The sequence below is a fragment of the Acipenser ruthenus genome, chromosome 42 (genome assembly GCF_902713425.1).
Source record: "Acipenser ruthenus chromosome 42, fAciRut3.2 maternal haplotype, whole genome shotgun sequence".
Lineage (NCBI taxonomy): Eukaryota > Metazoa > Chordata > Actinopteri > Acipenseriformes > Acipenseridae > Acipenser > Acipenser ruthenus.
This window is the reverse complement of record NC_081230.1, coordinates 8064166-8087827: the sequence shown is the minus strand read 5'-3', so window position 1 is coordinate 8087827 and position 23662 is coordinate 8064166. Positions and strand designations below refer to the sequence as shown.

General features: G+C 41.3%; 1 protein-coding gene across 1 annotated transcript; it reads right to left on the bottom strand.

Moving 5' to 3' along the window:
* Window positions 1–63: 63 nt before the first annotated feature.
* LOC117966891 (E3 ubiquitin-protein ligase MARCHF9-like) lies at window positions 64–23440 on the bottom strand. The gene is made up of 4 exons (XM_059011720.1): window positions 21920–23440; window positions 6200–6355; window positions 4353–4545; window positions 64–954 (listed from the first exon to the last, which is right to left on the bottom strand). The coding sequence occupies exons 1-4, from the start codon at window positions 22259–22261 to the stop codon at window positions 629–631; spliced, it is 1017 nt and encodes a 338-aa protein (XP_058867703.1). The 5' UTR covers window positions 22262–23440; the 3' UTR covers window positions 64–628.
* Window positions 23441–23662: the final 222 nt, after the last annotated feature.

The window sequence follows — 23662 nt, the reverse complement described above, 5'->3', positions numbered from 1 at the left end:
ATTCTTTTCATTGCTGCTTTCCCCCCAGCTGAAGTAAAAAGAACAGCACGCTCATGCATTAAATTAACTGTGAAATGTACAGGTTATCTTTATTGCCCAGACAATGTGTCCTTTAGGAATTCAATATTATTTATTTATTTATTTATTTTTTTGGGTGCACCTTTTTGTTTTATTGTTGCCTTTTTTATTTCCAGTCATTTCTAAACTGGTAGTTCAGGTTTCGGTAAACACTGTACCCCTGGCTTTCTTGCCATCCTTTGTTTTGTTAGTTATTTTTTTCTTTTAAACATTTTAATGGGAAATGAGAAAGTGGGGTTGGATGAGGGGGTAGGGAACTCAAATATGCTTTATTATACGTCATGGATTCCCTTTTTGGATGGTTTAAAAAAAAAAAAAACACATGGCAACATGTTTAAGCTGGCTCAGAAATGTGAGGCCTACTGCAAATTGAGTCCAATATGAAGCCTTTGTTGTTGTTGTTGTTGTTGTTGTTGTTGGCTGCTGAAGTCAAACTCAGTTTCAGTTTTGTATATCTTTAAACCTCTTTCGTAGAGGCTAACTCAACAGACGGTGAAAGTCTTATCTGTCTGTCTGTCGGTTTTTCGATTTGTCTGCATGTCCCATGGCTTTATACAGTCGTCACTCTCATGACCACTTCCCGGTTAGAGCTTGCGCTTATCCGGTGTTCGTTAGGCCTCAAGTGGCTGAGAATGTGCAGGATGGTGTAGCCACAGTGGTGGTGGAGTATAGTTCTAACCCTCTGGCCCCGCCCGTTATTTCTGTCGCTGGACGAGGAGTGCCGATTGGTCCTTGAACCCCTGCCTCCGCCCTTGCTGCTAAGAGCCTCCCCCAGGTCCTTGGACTTCTCGTAGTTAAGCACTTTCCACTGCTGGTTGACAGCCTGCCAGCGCTTGAAGATCCGGTACACAGAGGAGCCCTCGTGGATGATCAGGCCTGCCAGGGAGAAGCAGAGAGGAGAGGAAATGAAACTTTCAAAGTCCTTAAGCCCTACCCTTGCTTAAAGGTCACTTCACAATTCAGGGCATTTTACGGTACCAATCTGTCAAGGGCAAAGTAAAGCCAGTGTCAATGTTAAGGCCATCGCTGTACACCATATTGTGGGGATGCATGGGCGTGTCTGTCTGTCTGTCCATCTGTACATCTGCATGTCCCAGTTTTACATATAGCTGGAGAATCACTTTTTTAAATTGTGATTAATCATTTCATTGCTAATTCTTGTTCAATACTGATCGCTCTGATTTTAAATTTACAGCTGTGGCAACGGGGGATGAAAGTTACTGCCATGCTTGTTGCAATGAAAAATATCTCACTAGCTGAGACGCTCTGCAGGAATTTCCCTTGAGCATTACCTATTGTCATCAAGGATATTAATAGCAAGGCAATAGGCAGGTTATTTAGATATGAGGGCTTCTGATCATGAGAACTGCTAATGAGGAAGGAAGATGAATTTTGAAAGGGGTAAAAAAAAAAAATCTGCTCTTTCAATGCTTGACTTGAAGAAAGCGTCCCTATCATATCCGCTGAGAAACCAAACAGCAGTTTCCTAGGCTACGAGAACACTTAAAGGCGAAATTAAGACGATAATCCCCCTTTTTACAAAAGGAACAGTATCTGATGTGATTAAAAAGCCACTCTCTCCCTCTCCCTCTCCCTCTCCCTCTCTCGGACTTCGTCTAGTCATCTCCATGCTCTCTCAAGTCCCCGTGGTCTCCAGGATCCAATTAGATGATAAGACTTCAAATGGATTAGGCTATCATGTGTAAAAATAAATGCAGAACGAAGGAGAGTGGACCTTAATTATCAGTGCTGTGAGATGGATGCTTCTGTTTCAGCTGCTTATCCTGATCAGTGGCAGTGAGGCGAGTCGCTGTCACTGTACAGTGCAGGGCTGTCTTCAGCCATATATTGCTCATTCAAACCCACACTCTTTTAAAGTATCCCATTTTATGGCTTTTTAAAAGACTGCAAGGATAATCTGTAGTCTTAGGTAGAGGCAAGCACATTTAAATGCAGCACACAGTTAGACTAAGTAGGAACATGTATAACCCTGCAATATACAGTCGTGTGCAAATGTATCAGAACACCTCAAGATGTGTCGTTGATATCCTTTATATACTGACCTGCATGAAAACCTGTAGGTGGAAGAATTTCCAGTCAGTGATCAGTGATACAGAAACAGGCACTCATGTGTGAAAATGTTAGACCGCTTTGTGCTTTGATTAGGCATCTTAAACAACTTCTAAAAAAGTGTCCTGCATTTTACCATTTGTGACACTGTGTTTATTTTCTCTCTCTATGTTTAATTGCATGTGTGGCCTATTAAAGTCATCTAAATTAGACTGTCACCAATTTGCCTATTTTGACAGTTTTCCAAGATTTTCAGTTCCAGTGGTTTGATTTCATACGCACATCAAATCAGAACAACAGAAGCAATGGGGTGTTGTAATAAATTTTGACAGTGCTGTGTAGGATATTATTATGATATGAACAGATAAGTACATCTGTCCACTGCACAGTATCTCACACTTGGAGAGAACCGCTTGTCCAGTTGTCATAAATCTTGGTGCTGACATTAACAGGTTAGTTTAGGTTATTGAGAATAGCAGAAATATGGGGGAGGGGGGTCTGTCTGCCCGTCCATCTGTCCCGCTGTATGTCACATTTTTGCATTTATCGGGAGAACCGTCCCGCTTATTAAAATGTAATTAAACATTTTGTTGCTTATTGATGTCTTAAACAAGAAGCAGGACGTCTCTAAAAGAACTCCCTGGTTTATAAAAACAGTTTCATCGGTGAGGAAAATGGCATATGTTACAGTCTTTCATCCATAACTATTAAACACTGAATCGAGCAGAATTTAGAAATACTAAAAGAAACTTAAATTGAATGGTATCTTGAACTAAACAGGCAGTTCTTTAACATAGAACAACGGCAAACTTTCTAAAGAGGTTCAAGGTCAGTACAAAGAGAAGGTTACATTTGAAGCTGCGTATTCTTTAAAGCTTCATACTCGAGTCCAATTTGCATTGCGGAATGCTGGGAGGAAAGGATTCAAATCGGTGCTGATGTTATCTGGGGTTTAATTAGTCTAACAAAGGAATTCCAGTGCTGGGTCGATGCAGAACAGTTCAAATTAAGAGAGAACGCACAATAGACCTGCATTTCAATTACAGAGCCATTTCACGTTCTTCATGTTTGATACCCTTTTACCTTTTTATGACGTTTGCTGTCGTTCTGAGTGGTTCTCACTGCAGGTACTGCAATTCATTTTTGAATGAGTTAAAGTGCTTGTAGCTGCGTTACTTGAGTCCATGAACTGCTCTGTTTGAGCTGCCCGCCACAGATGCATGTGACACAGTCTAGATCAGCCAAATGTCTTTATAGAAGTATGTGACAGCGCCATCTAGTGATCTGCCTCTTTGTGGGTTTGCGTTTATTTTGCTGGTAACACAATGCTGTGCACTAGATGATACTAGTGCTTACGAATATAGAGATGCTGGCTGATCCACTCCTAGTCCAAGCACTGCAATGCAGACTGGAATGAAAAAATGCAATATTTCACTCATTACAATAGGACCCCCCCCCCCCCCCCCCAAGAATGTGCAAGCTTCATACAAGGGGAACAGCTAGTAGTTTTTTACAAATTAATTCTCCGTGTTCCTGGGGCTTCATGGAAAGGTGAAAGGTGGCTGTGAGTCACAAAGAACCTTCAGTTACGCTGCAGTCAGAAGAGAAATTGACCAGGCGAGACACCTCTATGCATGGATGAATGCATCAGATGTGTGGAGCACCGTATTGTGCTGAAGGTTTCCCATAGTAAAAGCATTGCAAAGTATGATTAAGCATTGTGAAAGCGTGGTAAAGCATTGTAAAGAATCGCGAGGTATGGTAAAGCATAGTGAGGAACATATCAAACTATGGTAAATGCCTAGTAAAACCATGGGAAAAGCACAGGGGGAAACTGCGGTCAAGTTTTATAAGGGTTGTGTTGACTGGTTTCAAAACTGCCTGCAAGCACACTTGGTATGCCCGTGAAATAGCAGAGTTATCTTTAAAGTAATTGCACATCACAAAATAATTCCAGAAACCCATTGAGCTCTTCCATTAGCTGCTTAGGTTTGCTTTACATGTGCTTCTGTTAAAACTCCACACCTGAGACCTATACAGATAAGTGCAAGACCGGTGAGATTTACACAATGACTTTTTTCGCCACCATCACTTTAACTAAACCGACTAATATAAAGCTAGGGTAAGAGAGGCCTCGCCCTGTCTGCATGCTTCCTGTGTCCCTGCAGCCTGCAGTTGCGCTCTCTGCCTTTGAAAGGACTCACCTATACAGACGATGTCCATGAAGCCGTACATGCCATAGCAGATCTGGAAGAGCAGGTCCTGCCGCTGCCACTTCGCGGAGGGGCTGAGGGAGGACCAGATGAGCCAGGAGATGCTGGCGATGAGGAAGAGAGAGCCCAGGATTATAGCAGCGATCTGCACCTTCTCAATCACTGTCAATGAGATCGCTTGCCACTGCGGTGGGTGGAGGGGGGGGGGGGGCAGAGAGAGAGAGAGAGAGAGGAGACTGAGACCCGGCACAGGAGACGAACACCTTGTTCTGAAGCTACTGTACCCCTTAAAACAGGGCTTCCCAAACGCAGTCCTGGGGACCCCCTGTGGCTGCTGGCTTTCATTCCAACCGAGCTCTCAATTACTTAACGAGACCCTTAATTGAACTGACAGTTTGCTTAATTAGACCTTTTGTACTTGTTTTCAGCTCTTGAACAGTTGCAGGTCTCTAGTTAGCTGTAACATTTGATAAGTAAATTGAACTGCAACTGTTTAAGAGCTGAAAACAAGTAAAAAGGTCTAATTAAGCAAATGATCTGTTCAATGAAGGCTCTATTTAAGTAACTGAGAGCTTGGTTGGAATGAAAACGAGGAGCCACAGGGGGTCCCCAGGACTGAGTTTGAGAAGCCCTGCCTTAAAGGGATTGGAGTTAACGCACTAGTGCTATATATTTACCTTACAGGCATGCATCCGTTTTAAAAAGAAAAGCATGTTCTAGCAAACATGGATTTTCATTTTTAAGCATGATATCTGGTACTGGAGTTTGCTTCCTTGATCTCTTTATATGCGATTTGCAATCATTCCGAGTGGTTCCTATAGCATTTAATGTAATTTCTGTGGAAAGCCGTGTTAAGAGGCTTTGAGTTCAGGAGCTGCTCTTCAGATCTAGTGCCCCTCCATAGACATATTCAATGCAGTGTCTTTATAGTAGTAGGAAGTGCACTGGCAGAAAAACAAAAGGCAACTACAGGATATGGCGCCGGCTCTTATATCTAGAAAGACACCTTGGCTGATCTAGCCAGTGTTGCAGATATCTATGGCTAATCCTACATTAGCACTTCTTTTAAGGGCGGAATTGAGATCCTGACTGGAACCCGTGACCTTCAGCACAGCAGCTCACGAGCACGTGGCACGCCCTTTTATACAATCCACTGGCATGATCAGACATTTCCATTTTGCATGAGGATTGCAGTTGAATGAAAGGTCACCAGAAGCAGTTGATTAAAACCCCAGCTAAAAATAACATCATAATGACATTTCCCACGCAGGCTGCTCAGTTTGCTTCATAATTAGTCTGTGCATTTCTGAGACACAACCGGTTTAGTTTGTATTGTGATTGAAGATTAGCTTCAAATATCATTTTAATTGCTTACTATGTCTCACTATTTATGGTGCTTGCAATCAATCCATTTTTTCAAATCATCCCAAGTAGATTTGATAGTAACTGAAGGCCAGTCTTGGGGTGTAACCCAATACATGTAACGCCTACATGTAATCTGATTACATATTTTTTGTAATCCGATTACATATTTTTTGTAATCCGATTACATACTTTTTGTAATCAGATTACATATTTTTTGTAATCTGATTACATTCTCCAGTAATCTGATGACACTTTCCAGGTAGTGAAATGTGGTAACAAATGACATCGCCAAAGAATATTTCAAGCTGCAGCCTGACCAGACTGAAAAAAACCCATCTCTGTAAAGTATAATCCGTACCTGGGAAGAAACTATTTGTAACTGTATTTTATTTCAAAGTACATTCCAGTAACATTTAGCTGTAACGGATTACTTGTTCAAAGAAACTGCTGAAGGCATTGCTGAGGTAGTGTACCTGCAAGGGGTTCTTTGTGCTAATAGCCAGGACATGGTATTTGAAGTAGCAGAGTTCACAGCTCCACGATCCTCTCTCACTGATCCAGCGAATCAGGCAGGGCTGGTGTGTGCAGCGAACTGAACCGTCACACCGACACGGGCTCAGCAGCTCCCCCTGCAGGACAAAGAGAGTCATTACTGTGAGGGAGAGAGGGAAACAGGCAGGTACTGTACAGTATGTGTTCAACAGCGCCCTCTGTAGGAGACTATACAGATAGAACGTGTCAGGAAGCACTCACACATGCAGTGGCTTATCTAGCCGAATAAGAGTGCTGAATTCTAAAGAACAAGCCATGGTTATGCAATAAACTCTCACCAAGTAGGCAAGGTCAGACAAAGTGTCTTTCACCACCTGGTGATCTGCCACTTTGGATTTCCTATAAACTGCTGAGCACTAGGTGGTGCTAGAGCTTACTAATATAAAGACTGATCTAGACTACATAAGGTATGTCTATGACAGGACAGGCAGGTAGAACTGACGAGCAGTTCCTGAACTCTGGAGGAAAAACCTTAACACAGACAGTTCTAGAAGGTTCTAGAAACAGTGATTATTCGCAACAGGCAGCACTCAGGAAGATGAAATCAGATTCAATTGTGCTCAACAGCAAGCAGTTTAGTGCAGTTAAGATAACGCAGTCGTTCCATTCAGCCGACTGTACAAATATCTACTCCGTGGCAACATTTGATCGAATTAGCCAAAGGGCTTGTTTAGGAGCTTTACAGCAGTCATATTTAAAAGTGTCCAGGGAGGCTCTGCTGGAGATGAAGGGTGATCGTAGCAGATCAAAATCAGCTACATTCTCCTCATCTGCTGGTGTAGCTTCTGTGTGACAGTTCCCAATGGCGCGTTCAGCAGCTGTAAGGCTCTGCCTGTCTGACACATTGCCTAATCTCCCAGAAAAACAAAACCAAACTCCAGGGCACTGCCTTGTCATACTCCCTCCAGCCACTAGGGGTCAGCATTAACAACACTGGTGGGCAATACTGACCTACATGCAGTGAAGAAGCAGGCTACACCACACAAGCATAATGTAACTGTACAGAACCTCTATGAACCATCCCCATGCCACCAAAATAAGATGCGAACATTCTGTAAACTTTCAATACCTCATTTGCTTCATGACATCAAGCTATTAAATACCATTTATCCAATTCAATCTCATTAAACTAGTCATTCCCCCCTTTTTAATCTGGCCTCTTCTGTACATACAGTGTCAGTACACATCACGGTGATCCACTGTTTTTTTTTTTTATCACACTGATGGCTCTGATGTTGAATTTACAGCCGTGGTGATGGAAGATGGAGGTTACTGACATGCTTGTCAGTTTAACATTATTACTGGACAGCTTTTGCTGAGTTGCTAATGTTTGATTTGTTTGCTTGTTACTTTATGTGTTAATCCAGGATGCGCAGCGATTTTAAACGCACTGAATGCCAAAAATTCAGCAAAAACATCTCAAAAACAGATAGAACGGACTGAGGCACAATTCATGTTTTGGCAACTGTAGCACCAATTCTTTTTTTTTTTTTTTTAATAGCAGAATCACTCTTTTTGTCTTGTTGGATTCAGACTTACGACCGGCTGTGTAAAATTTATTTCCATGGCTTTGAATTCTAACAGTATTTAGGTGAATAAACCTTACAGATTTAGATTGTACAGAACTTCATGAAAGATGCATTTTAGAGACAGAGGCTGACAATCAGATCCAAGTCTTTCTGAAAGAAAGACAGTGAGCTGCTGTTATAAAAGGTTTTTCACAGTAAAAGCATGTCAAAGTTTAATAAATCCTAGTGAAAGCATGGTAAGGCTTTATTGAAAGCCCAGTGAGGTATGGTAAAGCATTTATAAGGCTCATTACAAAGTATTGTAACCTACACCCACACTATACCAATTACCCACACATAACTTTATCCAAACCTAATCAGTGTTTTCCAAGATAAAGCCTTCGATAGACAAACCCAAGATGTTACTACCAATGTAGCACAGAGAGTACAACAAGAAGGCAAACTTTGACAGCAGGAAAGTTTAGAACAGAAGGTAGGAAGAACTTTTTTACACACAGAGTTATTAATGCATGGAACAGCCTACCAGGTAAAGGCTCCATGGTATGCATGGGCTGAATGGCCTCCTTTTTAGTGTAAAAACAGACTGTGATTCAGACACTACTGATATCTGTCTGAGTGGGACTGGTTCCACTGGTTGACTTCACTCCACAATTTAACAGCTAAGCGATAAAAGAAACAGAGAACAGCTAGCTCGCCTCGAGCGGAGAAACCCACAAACGCAGAGAGAAGACGAGAGCTGGTTTGCAGTCTTTGACAGATCCCTGGCACTGCCACTCAGTACCTTACTCACGTCAAACACTTGGCATCTATTTAGAAGCGTTAAAAAAATAACCTACAGGTAAAGCCTGGATGCAACAAGATACCCAAGGACTGTCCGTTCTATTCTATCAAACCTCTGCAAGAGTTGTCTGTAGGAGCTTGCCACTAATCTAGCTATTAAGTCCAGTGAAAGGAACAACAAATCATAGCCTAAAGTACATATAGCTAACAACATCATTCCAGTCAGGCTTATCTAATATGCATTACCATCGCTTTGTAGATCTCGCAGTTATGTGAACGATTATGTTACAGCTGTGTTTGATTTTTATGGCATTTTTTTATCACTTACAGGAGGCTGTGTGGTCCAGTGGTTAAAGAAAAGGGCTTGTAACCAGAAGGTTCCCGGTTCAAATCTCACCTCAGCCACTGACTCATTGTGTGACCCTGAGCAAGTCACTTAACCTCCTTGTGCTCCGTCTTTCGGGTGAGATGTAATTGTAAGTGACTCTGCAGCTGATGCATAGTTCACACACCCTAGTCTCTGTAAGTCGCCTTGGATAAAGGTGTCTGCTAAATAAACAAATAATTAATTAACTTGTAAACGATAAAACTGGAGAACGTCTCTTGTAGTCTTTCCAGTGGAAGGAATGAACACGGGGAAAAGAAAAGTCCTTCAAGGAAAAATTATTGTTTTGTGTTCTTACGCAATTACCCTTCATTGGTAATTAAAAAAATATATCAGAAAGGAGCGTTCACTAAATCATCTTCACCAACAACTTCCAATATACTTACCATTAAAAAACAAAAAACAAAAACGAATTCACCAAAGTCAATCAGAGTAAATCATGACTATGGCCTTAATTGTGAAGTGGCCATATAAACATACACTAATACACTCAGACAGTTGTTGATTATGAGAAATACACAGCCAAGAACAAGCACTAGGGACCAACAGACTTAGTCAACTGTGTAATTAAACTCAGCACTGCTAAAACAGGTATCTTCATTCTGAGTGCAATGCTGAATGTACGCCAATAAGCTGTTTGGCTCTCAGAAACATGTCTTGTTTCTAAGTCTGGTATACCAGAGTGTAACCGTTAACCTGTCCTCCTGCAACAAGGCCACTAAGAAACAACACATGGAACAAACGTCACCCACAAGAGGGTGCAGGGGGGATCGGTTTATGGTTATACTCTGTTGTCCCAGATGTGAGACTAGACATGTTTCTTAGAGCTCTGGGCCACGTTGGAAGCAATGGATTGAACATGGTGTTTTGATCACAGTTTGAGTCAATTTGTAGTCATTAAATTCTGCCATTTCTCGTTGTAAAACAAACACAAATGGACTGAAAGCAGGTGTCTCTGGGTAGCCAGCTGGGCTCCAAAATGGGTTTATATACTAATTTTACTGTTTAATGGAAGCGATCAGTAATCGATTAATCAATTAACTGCTGCATCTTTAATAATATGATAGGAAACAGATGAGGAATTAAATCTATCCTACAATTCTAGGTGATGCAAAACTTGTATCTGTGGCTGTAGCATAGTGATTTGGGGTTAGGGTTTTTAATAAACCTCTACTTGGCACACTGCTCAGTCGCACCTTTGCCAATATGCTGTTAATTACAGCTGCAGCAGGATTGTTCATCTATGCTGGGGTTAGTAAGTCTCTATGGGCTGTCTGCCTGGGTTGGGTGGAAAGGGAGGAAATTGCAATGCGATCCCATTGAGACCTGACTATCAGTGCCCTGAGGTGGTGAGATAGACTGACAGACACAGACTCAAGCTGCTGCTGGATTAATCCAGAACATTTAGTGCACCCAAAAGCCTGGAATGCCCTCCCAGACGAAATCCCACATGCAGACTCAACTTTTTCTTTTGGCTGGCTGCTGAAAACCCATCTGTTCAGAAGCTGCCTTTAACTGTTAGAACTGTCCCTTGTTCTTTTTATGTGAAGCGCTCTGTGATGTGAACACATTTAGGGTGTTATATAAATGCAAGATAGATAGATAGATAGATAGATAGACAGCGAACTTTAAAATGAAAAACAGTCATCATTGATTTGTGTAAATAAAGGCTTGTTTATCTTGGTAAAGCGGACCACTGGAAAGACTGGTGACAGCATCATCTGCCTTATGTTTTCCTAATTACTTCTACAAACATAATTAGCTTGCTCTGTCAGGAGATGTTAAATATTAATACTAATTAGCAACTTGTAGTGTCAATCAACACATTAGGCAGAAGTGATATTGATTCTACTTAACAAAATAACCCCAACCTGACTTGTGCTGCAGTCTCTGTATAGCTTACTGCACTGACAGAGAACCCTGAACTAAAAATAAAAAAGGAACACCCTTTCTCCAAGGGGGTGAGGGAGCAGTTCAGTCTCCATGCCTCAAGCCTGCCCTGGACTGGTGGGAGCACCCTTTCTCTTAGGGGGTGAGGGAGCAGTTCAGTCTCCATGCCTCAAGCCTGCCCTGGACTGGAGGGAGCACCCTTTCTCTTAGGGGGTGAGGGAGGGAGCAGTTCAGTCTCCATGCCTCAAGCCTGCCCTGGACTGGAGGGAGCACCCTTTCTCTTAGAGGGTGAGGGAGCAGTTCAGTCTCCGTGCCTCAAGCCTGCCCTGGACTGGAGGGAGCACCCTTTCTCTAAGGGGGTGAGGGAGGGAGCAGTTCAGTCTCCGTGCCTCAAGCCTGCCCTGGACTGGAGGGAGCACCCTTTTTCTTAGGGGGGTGAGGGAGCAGTTCAGTCTCCGTGCCTCAAGCCTGCCCTGGACTGGAGGGAGCTCATATGTGCAGTTTTGAAAGAAACACATGCATTTTCGATTTCAATTAAAACAATGCGGTTTAACTTCCTAAGCCAGTTCACCCCAGCAGTGTCTTCAACCTGAAAGTAAGGCATGCAAGCAGATTTATTTTGCCTTGTCAGCTATAATGTGCTGTGCCTCTCCTCCCCCTTGCTCTGTATACTTGCGGTTTGTTTCAAAACACAGTAAAATAGTAAAGCAAGCAGGTTAGCGGGCACATTCTGCCTCCACCCGCCCCCCTAGAAATCTAATTTCCATTGTAATAAATATTCAGGTAGCCGGTTCTCCTCTTATCCTCTGCAGACGGCAGGCAGGCTTGTTGGATTGCTGACTCGATTCTATTAAAGCGCTCAGTCCCTTTATTGAACCTGCTGCTGTTAATAAGCCACAGAGAACAAGTTTTCAGGACTGACCGATTCATGAAGGCATTACAGTCTGCAGCCCAACTGCATTAATACATTATAAACTCTCCCGGAAATGTTTGAAAAGCTCCCTGTGGCAGGGCGGATAACAGTGTTTAGTTTAAATACAGTTGAAATACTTTGAATGGAAGTTTGACAGGGACAGGGTTAATTCTATCCCTGCTGGATTCACGTGTGGAACGTGTCTGGGGATGGATTGACTAATTGACACACGGCGAACAAAGGGAGCTGAAGCCTCTGTTATTCTTTCATTTTCGTTTAACCTTTATTTTAGATTAAGAAGATTGAGAACAAATTCTCCGAAACAAGACTCTGTAGTCTTAATTTGATTTGAAATTCATTCCAGTCATGAGCAGATTGAGAACAAATTCTCCGAAACAAAACTCTGTAGTCTTAATTTGATTTGATTCCAGTCATGAGCAGCCACAAACTGAAACAAATTACGCCCCAAAACCAGTGGAAGAACCAATCTAATAAATGAATCTGATCTTAAATTGTAAACTGAAGCACAGAACTGTAATAGGCTGTGCAGATATAGTGCAGTTTTCCAATCAGGGTTCTATAAACTAACCTAAGCCGATGATCCAATCACCTAGTGTGCCATTCAACCATAATATAAAGATCACAATATGAAGATAAGAAGCACCAGTTAGAAATCTTACAGCAGAATGGTATAAAGCATCAAGCTTCCCCAAAGCAGCTTCTGAGACCATTTTGCAGACAACATCACCATAATCCAGTATTGGAAGAACAGACTAGAGCATCTGGACTAGAGCAAACCTAGCAGAACGTGTAAAACATGATTTACTGCGAAAGAGGAAACCAGTTCTAGATTTGACTTGAGATTGAGCTTCATCAATATGGGTTTTAAAAGACAAATCGCTGTCCAGCCACATTCGATTTCGAAAGTGCTCCTTGCTCTTGCTATGAGTTCAGGGAGGTATCCTGGCTATGTTAATGTGTTCTTTGTGGTAATTCTCACTAAAGCATTTCTTGTTCCATCAGGGGGATAGCCTAATGCTTACACGGCCCCACATGTTGAGATTAGACATGTTTCTGAGAGCTCTGCTGAGGCCATTAAGACCTGAACTGAATTTAGAAACAGACCCCAGGCTGTGATGAAACAGAAATCGAGATACGAAGTGAATCTGAGCCAGAAGAGGAAAGCCTCAGACCTGGAGGTGAGCTCAAGACTGGGCAGGATTGCTTTGGGGTTTGTTCTTTATTTCCTGTTTTTTATTTGAAGTGTTTTGGGATCATTCATGATGTAAAGCACTAAATATGTGTATGTTTTATTATTATTATTATTATTATTATTATTATTATTATTATTATTATTATTATTAGATACCTGGAAGGTATTGTAGGAGTACAAGAAGTGTTCAGAGTGGATATGTGATCACTCAACTAAGCGCTCGTTGGCATGCTAGTCATTATAAGAAAACAATTCAAACCAAGCAACCTTGGTAACAAGGGTGTCTACTGGTTGAACCCAAACAGAAGACAGAAAGACAGATTTCCCTTGAAGTCCCCATCCAGATACTGACCAGTCTTCTGATACCCCAGCCCTCTCCCTCTCCCCTGCCTCTCTGATTCCCTTCCATCCCCCACCTCTCTCTCTCTCTCTCTCTCTCTCTCTCTCTCTCTCTCTCTCTCTCTCTCTCTCTCTCTCTCTCTCTCTCTCTCTCTCTCTCTCTCCGTGCCTGGTGAACTCAAGGCTGTTAAACTAGAGGGGAGTGGACAACACGTCTAGTACTATTCTCACACACAATCTGTTGTCACTGCTGTCGTGTTAATGGTGTACAGCTATTGCCAAACGCTTTGCAGCACCCAGGATTGCAACATCATTACATAATATTTGATTGGTCTTGCAATTGTAAAAAAGTTTAGATCTTTTATGTAATCAAATAAACTACAAAATGATATTGCAAAAGTCTACCTGAAGCCATAACATTAGTACATGTTAGATTTCGAAATGTCACAGTTTTCCGTTTTTATCAGTTTTCCATTAAGTCGATGGAAAACTGCAAAGCGGTATGTAATTCAATATGTTAACGTAACATTATTCAGCATGTTTCATTCGACTTTATGAAGCAAAATTAGTTCATTCTACAGGGTGCAGAAAATGTGTCTGTAGCTGAAATACACTGCGAGGTTCCTCAGCCTTGCTGGTGTGGACCTGGCAGCCCATGTGTTCTGCATATTAACCATCATTGGTCTGGTTTCTGTACAAATCATGTGCTCTCAGCAGTAGTGTCATACTCTGTTTATCTTACAGGTCAAATGCCATACAAAGTTGTTTTGTCTTAAATATTTAAAAGTGTTATCAATATTTGATCAGCCCGGAGGCTTCCTGAGCCCTCTTCTCAATATATATTTCTGTAGGACAACAGCAACAGATCTCAGTTTTACAGCTGGCCTTTTCAGAGGGCTGTACAGTAAAACAAAGGAAACAAAAAAACAGGATAAATAAAACATGAACAACAATAGAGAAAAGAGAAATTAAACAAGGTATGGAAGTTACATGCACAAAAGAAATGCCTGTTACACTTTCAAAACGGAAACAAATGTTTGAATATTATTTCATTTTGTACTAGCTGGAAGTTAATTCTCACCATATTACACTAAAAAAACACATTACCCCATCAAATTAAACGGGAGAGATACACTCCCAGACCATAAGCTAAGCTCATCCAGTTCCTTGTAGCTGATTGATCTCAGAACTTTGCAAGTTGTGATGGCACCAGCAGTGTGTCTGCATTCGAGACCCTTATATCCTTCTCCTCTCTAACTGGAGAGATCTGCAGGGATCTCACCGCTGATCCTGCTCTGGATGATCTTGCTCTCTGCACATTGATTCGGAGGACAAATGGAGCGCTCAAGGAAAGGCAGTGGAGAGTAAACACAGTCGACTCTCTCCTCGCTGCTCAATGACTTCCAGGCTGGATTAGGCAAATGACCACCTGGAGTCGTGGGCTCCATAGTCTTACAGTATTACACCATGTCACAGGTTGCTGTCCAGTCTGGTCTCATAAGAACATAAGAAAGTTTACAAACGAGAGGAGGCCATTCAGCCCATCTTGCTCGTTTGGTTGTTAGTAGCTTATTGATCCCAGAATCTCATCAAGCAGCTTCTTGAAGGATCCCAGGGTGTCAGCTTCAACAACATTACTGGGGAGTTGGTTCCAGACCCTCACAATTCTCTGTGTAAAAAAGTGCCTCCTATTTTCTGTTCTGAATGCCCTTTTATCTAATCTCCATTTGCGACCTCTGGTCCTTGTTTTTTTTTTTTCAGGTCAAAAAAGTCCCCTGGGTCGACATTGTCTATACCTTTTAGGATTTTGAATGCTTGAATCAGATCACCGTGTAGTCTTCTTTGTTCAAGACTGAATAGATTCAATTCTTTTAGCCTGTCTGCATATGACGTGCCTTTTAAACCCGGGATAATTCTGGTTGCTCTTCTTTGCACTATTTCTACAGCAGCGATATCCTGTTTGTCTCTTGCACAGCAAACAAAGGGGTGTGTGTTTGTAATGATCTCTGGATCTACAGCTGTGGCCAAAAGGTTTGCATCGCCTTGAATTTTAGGATTGAGACGTAATTTAAAAAATATGAACATAATTTAGATCTTTTCATGTAATCAAAGAAACTACAAAATGATAATAGCAGTGCAGTATTTCACGTTAGATTTCACGATGTCACATTTTTGCAGTCGTTGTCAGTTTTTCGTTAAGAATGTGAAAAACTGCAAAGCGGTATGTAATTCACTATGTTAACGTAACATTATTCAGCAGGTTTCATTCGACTTCTTGAAGCAAAATGTGTTCATTCTATAGGGTGATGCAAAACTTTTGACCACAGCTGTATTTATTTCAGAGGAACTGTGAAATCTTCCAGTTCCACAATCCAGTCAAAGTCAAAGATCACCTGTATGTAGCACATTTTTGTATAATTGCTATTTATAAATATGGTCACCGACCTCCAGTATTACCCTGACAGTATTATATATTCCTAGCCTCTTTTCTGTCTCTCGAATCCTTCGCATTGGTAACTTGCACCATGAGTTTTGGAGAGACTCTGCCAGCCAGCGATCCTAACTAGGTCCCCATTGAAATCATTGTGATCTCAATCTGCTGTTGATGGAAAGGGGTCTGATTTGAAATCACTTTCAAGTCTGTCCCAGTGGCAGATGGAACCACGGCTTTGTAAGGAAACTAATTTGATGTCTGCAAATGAGCGTGCGCAATACTAATTGCTATGTTAGGAAGTTTACATTTATTGGTTGCACTATCCAAACGTTAGCTCAAACATTATCGCTAGACACAACAGTGTGGCACCTGGTTATAAACAGAAATCTATAGATAACGATCAGTTACCTGATGTTCTGGGAGAAAGCTCAGGTACGGAGATGGTCTGTCAGCAGAGGATTCAGGTAGCTTTTCTCGTTCGCACTAATGAGTGCCTGTCTTACATATCTTGCCTAAATGTGTGTGTGCGAAGCGGAACTTCAGAGCATACATCTCTTCTTCAAAGGGTGCACTGTACCCCACTTGATCAATTCCTTGTTCCTCTGTGTCCTGAGTTGGAAAGCATCATCCCACCTTGCAGCTGAGCTTGGGCACAGTGTTCAAGTGTGCTCACAATATATGGTGGACCTTTACTGGCCTCCACAGCTTAAGAAATGTGATTCTACGCTGCATCTGTTGCTGATCTTGAAAAAGGAGCTTGGCTAGACCGCGGCAATGGAGAATATTAAAAATCCTCTGTATTACCGAGTGCTGTCCCATTATTGCCTGTGTGTTTGATACAAACAGTTCACAGTGTACAGTAATTGATACAATTACTCCCCGCAGATTTTTAGAATTTATATCTCAAGGCATCAAGTGCTTGCTTGAAAGATGTTGATATTGAGTCTTACAATTCTTTCAACATTTTAACATTTTAATTAGATACCAGGAACCCGGTATCTGTAACTGTAAGGCATGTGGTAAGTAGTTGGTCTGAAAGAAATACGAAGCAAAATCTTACCTCTTGTATAAAATGATTTGGTTTCCTGTTTTTGATATTTTTATTTACAGATATATACAGGTTAAAAGTTGCAGATGCTGCCTGGTACCATATCATTTCCCTTTGTGCTGTAGGTCAATTTTACTCCAATGATCTCGCTGCAACCAGGCCATATGACCTACCGGATGTTCTTAGACACCAGGAAGGAGTTTGATATTTCAGTACTTGAAAAATCATTTCATCTTCAACGATAGTAAAAAAAAAAAACAGTACTATAATTACAGTAACTAAAAGGTTCAAAATACTTGTATAAAACAGAGAGTTTATCCTATTATAGCTAAACGCAATCAGAAACATCTATAGGAGTGTGTGATAATTATAATTACGATAGATATCGTGTTCACATTGTAGACCAGCATATGTATAAGTGTCCCAATTCTTTGACCAACCCTGAAAATGAACAATCTCCATTAGAAGGGGGGGGGGGGGGGGGGGGGGGGGCAAGTATTAAACCACAATAAGAACCACGCAGACCACAGTAGTACCAGCTATGTTAACACATTTGTAGGATACACTGCGCAGACAGTACAGCAGCACGCTGTCTATCTGGCACTGCTAAGGAACCATGTTACTGGATTACAAGCCTGCGTGTATATTAGTTCACACCACTGCAAACTCATTGAAGAATCTGAAAATGCTACAGGACAGTTCTATCAGCTGCAGCCTTGTCCCACTGTACCTGCCCTATCCAGGCTTTGCACTGAAAGGTCACTACTGTGCTTAACTAGACATACTGTAGAGGCCACGGGTCTAGGTGTGACTAATTAAGCTCGCAGTAAAACCGGAAAGGCTGAAACGGCTTTGCTTGTCTTATCTGGCAAACTCTAACAACCTTCACGAATCCAAAACGATGGGATATTATAAAGGTCATTCTTAATACGTTCATTAGTTATGAATAAGAGTATTAGCTGATCCCAAATGTTTTGCTGTCGGTTTGCATAACATCTGCTGCCGTATTTGTAATTCGCAGAATTACATTTTAGCCCGCAGATGATTGGTTCATTTGTTAGGCCTCTCTGGTATATATATACTGTATATGTATATATATATATATATATATATATATATATATATATATATATATATATATATATAGGTATATTAAAGGGACAGCTGCTTTTTTTAACACATTGCAGTGACATATATATTTTTTAACATATTCTGTATCAGTTGGATATGAAACCAAGCATACTACAAATTATTATGAAATCAGTTATGTATTTGTGGGGGGGTTATTAGTTTAAAACATACAGCACCCTATACAAAATATTAATTTTGAATTTTGAATCTACTGTTTAAAACATTGAATAATTGTGAATAACTGATACAAAAAATAAATTATATTAGGACGTTTTCAGTCTGCAAGTCCTTCTTCACCTGGATGGAAAAATACACAGTATATATCAAACATGGTATTGCATTGTATGTAATTAATTTGCATTGAGGCCCGCTCCCTGCAAGGAGTGAAAGGTTAATTAAGATATTACACTGAAGACCTACACGAGACCTAACAGACTGCAGATTGTCACCCCTGTGGTGCAAACAGTCTCACGTGGGAGCAGAGGAGAGAGAGCAGAAGCCACGCAATCCGATGAGCCTGCTGAATACAGAAGAGGCTTTTTTAATTAGATCTGTTTACACTGTTTACATTACCGTGAGCCAGGCTTCTTCCTTTTTCACATGTTTTAAAGCAGACGTTTCTATACTGAAATACTCGGTGGAGCAGCCTTCAGTACACTCCATCAGAACCCAGTTGACAGTCCATTTAGTTTACATTCCCCCCTCAAAGTTTTTCAACTATATTTGTCTTGTCCATAAACAGCTAGACAGATTATTATTTTAATTGGCACAAATTGTCCTTAATCACAAAGATGCCGCCAACCTACTTTATCACTTAGAATATCTTGAGAAATGTACCATGATCCTACTGTAACACCCCATTTGCCTGCCAAATGACATCTAGTTTTTTAAATACCACTTCTGCAATGTTCATGAAGCTGTTCATTGCCAGTTCGTATTCGATAGTAATCTGTAAATACTGTTGGTATACCATACTATTGATCATGATCATCAACGTTTTAGTCACATGATAGCTCTGAATTTGAATTCACAGCCGTGGCGATGGGGGATGTGTGTTACAGACATAGTGACACCTGTTATCAGATATCATCGTTTGCAGTTTGAGCAGCCAGAATTTCACAAGACGGCATCTGTTATACAATACCCTACACACAACGAACTTAAGTTTGGTGCCACTGTATTATATGGCATGGCAATTCAACCCTGTCTTAGATTACTGCAGTGCGTACGTCACACACAAGCAGGAAACCAGTTCTGGATGTGTGTCGCCAACCCATGTCCCATGATCCTTTACACCACTTCTGATGGATTTCTTGTTGTCATCTAACCAAACTGTCAGCAAGTGACACATCACAGCTGCTCCTTGTTTTATGAGTGACACTAGCAATTAAATACCCCCAGGTATCGCCCTGCTGAGGATTATCTGAACAACCCAGTCTTTAGCCTCGCAAACACATTTATTTACTGACCCCGCGAGTTAAACATCCTTTTAGATCCATCAAACATTAAGACAATTGAGTAGATGCACACAACCGACTCACCCCTCACTAAATACACTGTCTGGCCACTTTATTAGGGCCTCTATCTGATATCAGTTTGAGCACAAGGATTGTGATGATGAACGCGTTGCTAAAGTTCATCCCACACATGCTCAGCTGGATGGAGAGATGGCCATGGAGGATGAGGCATCCCCACCAGGGTGCAGAATTAGGAGGCAGTGTGGTCCAGTGGTTAAAGTCCTGAGCTTGTAACCAGAAGGTCACTGGTTCAAATCCCACCTCTGCCACTGACTGACTCACTGTGTGTGACCCTGAGCAAGTCACTTAACCTCCTTGTGCTGTGCGCGGCAGTAAATTGATAAAATTCGGTGGCACCAGTGCACTTGTGGGACGGACGGCTCGCTAAGATCACATGCATTTCCCTTTCACCAGTATTCCAGTTCAGCCACAAATGCATTCCTCAGTAGACGTTGAATCCACATCACAAAACGAACACCCAGTTCAGCACCATAGGCGCTGGACAGCTCACAGAGCAAAGCTAAGGATTGGCAGGCTGTGAGCAAGAAGCTGTATAGAAGATTTACTCGGTGTTAACGGCTGATTCACTTTGAAACTGTCAATCCAACTGATTTTCAATAGGGTTCTGAAGCTTGGTTATATCAGCCTTTCCACCAAGCTTTTTAGTGAAAATTGACTTTGTAGTAATTCTAGTTACATTGTCAGTGTTAAACTTAAGCAGTAATACCTACTGTATACAGACATGGATGGATACTGGAGATGGTCTGTTTCACAACTATATTTTTGTTGTCCATTACTAATAATATATAAAATGTATAAACAGCTAGACAGATTATTAATTTAATTGGCACAAATTGACCTCAATCACCAAGATGCCAGCTTACTTTATCTGTCAGAATATCTTGAAAACTTTACCCATGATCCTTCTGTAACACCCCCCCCCCCCAAAAAAAAAAAAAAAGTAGGAGGTGGGGTGGAGAGAATTTCTCTCCCCAATCAGCTGCTTTGCTGATTGAATGACCTGCTTCGCAACCAGCGAGGCTTTTTAGTAATTTACTGTGGCCCTTTCCTTACCTGAACCACAGGATGGGACACAGAATACAAGTGCTAAGGTGAAATGACCTAGGAACATAAGGCCAGCAAACTGAGAGCTTTATTTAACCTAGAACCAGATATAAAATGGGTTCCTCTGAATACCTGCAGGTGAGAGTTATGGAATTATTTCAATACCTAGAACCTGGGATTGAGCTGAATTGCAAATAGGTTGCTGAGTTCTTTGTAACCAGAAACCTACTAACCCTGAAACAAATCTAAATTATGGCAGCGCCATAGTGATCATGTAGTGTTGCTAAAGAAGGAGCCCTGAGTGTTGATTTCATTCAGGGCTTAGTCAATATTTTTTGAGGGCACTGTTTTCCGTTCTTTATCAGGAGATAGTGTCTGGTTTGAAATTCATCAGACTTTTTCCTGTTCAAAATACCGTTTGAATGTAGATTACCCATCTAGACAGCTAATCAGATATTTATGGCATCTTAAGTGTTTTTTTTCTAAGACTACTGTCTAATTGTAATTATAGCCAAGGGTTAGGGAGAAAATTGGAAGCACCTGCATTAGATACGCACGCAGCTTGTTTCTATTCAGTGGTATATAAAAGCTGCATCTCCCTGTTGAAAAACAGCTTCCGAACCTGACATGATTGCCAATCAATATTTTTTTCATTCTCATTAGCAATATTATCGCTGATCCTTTGGGAGATGTGAACAAACTGAACAGATCATGTTTTCTCATTAATATATATATATATATATTAGCTCAAAGAGCCAGCTATGTACACACACACACACACACACACACGTATATAGTCATCAGGCACTGCAAGAATGCAGTGAATATATCACCCCGCTTCATAATGTAATCTATGCAGTTGCTTGATAGCTTGATATTGATTAGCAATGCGATTACCCGCTTGCCCTAGCTAGCAGCCAAGCACAACGTCTGAGCTGGTCTAATTTACGCATTTTCGACATATTCACATGGGGACTCTCTTTGTTGCATTATCAACAGCCGTTCACTGGCACATAGCCAGTCGGTCAGTGGCGTTTAATGATAAGGGATCGGACAGACTTTACGGGGAGGGGAGAGCAAAACGATCGAAACAAATGGATGTCTGGCGGCCCCAGCTGAGGGATAAAAAAAACAGCTAGATGTTGTAGCGCTTGTCGCTTCTGTTCATGTAAAAGGAAAGCTCCTTTGACTTAAAACAGCGAGAGAAAAAAAACACGAATTGTAGGCTGTGTGTGTGTACTGACAAGTAGACATCATTCCATTGCATTACCTGGGTCAAAACATAAAATGATATACACGGTAATAACAGTCTGGATCTCGCGTCTATAAAGACATCATCATGTGATGCTGTTAGCACGTTTTAATACATTGTAAGAAAGTGAGTTGCGTTCTCTTACCTGCTCTGGTCCCTGAAAGCAGATTCGACACTGCGGACTCCGCATTCCGCTATCGAGACTGCTTGCGAGAGAGACAGCGTCCAAGCCAGCTTGGAGCTTGGCATCTTTTTCCTCAAAAGCAAGGCTCCTCGGTCGCGGGTCGGTTCCGTAGTATTCCTCCTCGTCGTCCCGTGACGAGCAGTCGCTGAACGGCGGCCACCCGCATCCGCCTACCCGGAGCCCTCGCATGTTTGTCCGCCGGTTGTCTAAGTCTACGTCTGGCTCGGCCTGTCTCGAACCGGAACGCATCAAAACCAGAACTTTGAGCTCGTTTAAAAACATGCGGATTCGATTCTTGAACATTATGGGGTGGCTTATTTTAAATGTATAAAAACAAGGAAAGAAAAATAATATTAATAAAGGTGGAAGCAATGCAGCCGAGCTGGGATTTTTTTTTTTTTTTTTTCAACCTAAAATGTAAGCAGAAATTTGTAAGAAATTGTAAATATCCCGCTTGACACGGCTAAAATAATACAAATAATAATAACGATACTAATAATAACAATACACCCAAGTGCATTGGCATTAGTGCAGTAATCTAAAAATGATAGCAGCAAATTATTATAAAACAATAACATTAGAAACAAGAACTTGCAAAATAATGTTGTATTTATTGTCATAAGGATGACTGTGTGTGCAAAATAACAATTCGGACGGGATCTGGAGAATGTGGTTTTACTTTTATACAAAACAAAATTATATAAATCTGTATTTTACTGAATGCATACCCCAAATTATTCAGTGCAATAATGATACTTAATAGGATAAAAAAAAGCAGACGAAATGATTTTATGAAAGCGATGCTTATAAATTCAGACCCTGTGTCTTCAGTTGTGGGAAATATTTTCCAATTGAAAAAGGGAATTTAAAATGAAAACAAACCAAATAATAATAATAATAACCCATGATATCGATATAGTTGCTCTTCACACACCTATTCGCGAAGCATTCTGCTATTATAATCCACAGGGGTACAAAAATTCAAATGAATTAAACGCAGTTCAAATTGTGTCTCTTTTGTCTTTCCCCAAAATGCATTCTGGTCATCAAATCATGAGCATTTGTATTTTCTCGCTGTGTTTTGAGCCGCCGTCCCACACCATCCACCGCTGAAGAGCGTACATCCAAAAATGACTATCCGGCGTATTTGCATTTTAAATCAGACCTGATATGACAGTGAAAATGTGCAAAAAATCAAATATATACATATCCCTTCTGTCTCGGCTTGCCATGCCCTTTTCATTCACAGTGATCCTACACAAAATGCAACGGGAAGATGTTGCACCCAGAAATGTGCAGCGATTTCCTTTCAGAGCTGCAAAGCGATGGTTCTAAACAAACACTTGGAAAAAAAAAACCTAAAACAATGACAAATAGCGATCGCCTACTGAAATGAATGTCTTTGAGCTCGGACGAATATGGTGTCTGCTTCCGGCATAGCACGCTAAATAAAACATTGAGCTATGTATGTGTTTGTGGCTGAAAATGATATCAGGTTTTCTGCGCAACGGCAGACTGACGTTTAGACACACGTGTTGGCTCTGTGTCCCGGGAAATCTGAATATTACCTGCAGATCTCCTGGCATTCTCCCGCCGCTGCCCGCCTGCTGTCCAGCTGCACTCTGTCGGAACTCAATGAAGGACCTCTCCCTCGTATTGTATTGTGATGCGGGAAACAGACAAATACAGATTAAAATCCATTTA

Excerpts from the sequence above, each read along its gene's own strand:
- LOC117966891 (XM_059011720.1), bottom strand. The coding sequence starts at position 22,261 with ATGTTCAAGAATCGAATCCGCATGTTTTTAAACGAGCTCAAAGTTCTG. Across the intron at positions 6,356-21,919 it reads GCTTTCAGGGACCAGAGCAG|GGGGAGCTGCTGAGCCCGTG; the intron begins GTAAGAGAACGC and ends TTTGTCCTGCAG. Across the intron at positions 955-4,352 it reads CATGGACATCGTCTGTATAG|GCCTGATCATCCACGAGGGC; the intron begins GTGAGTCCTTTC and ends TCTCCCTGGCAG.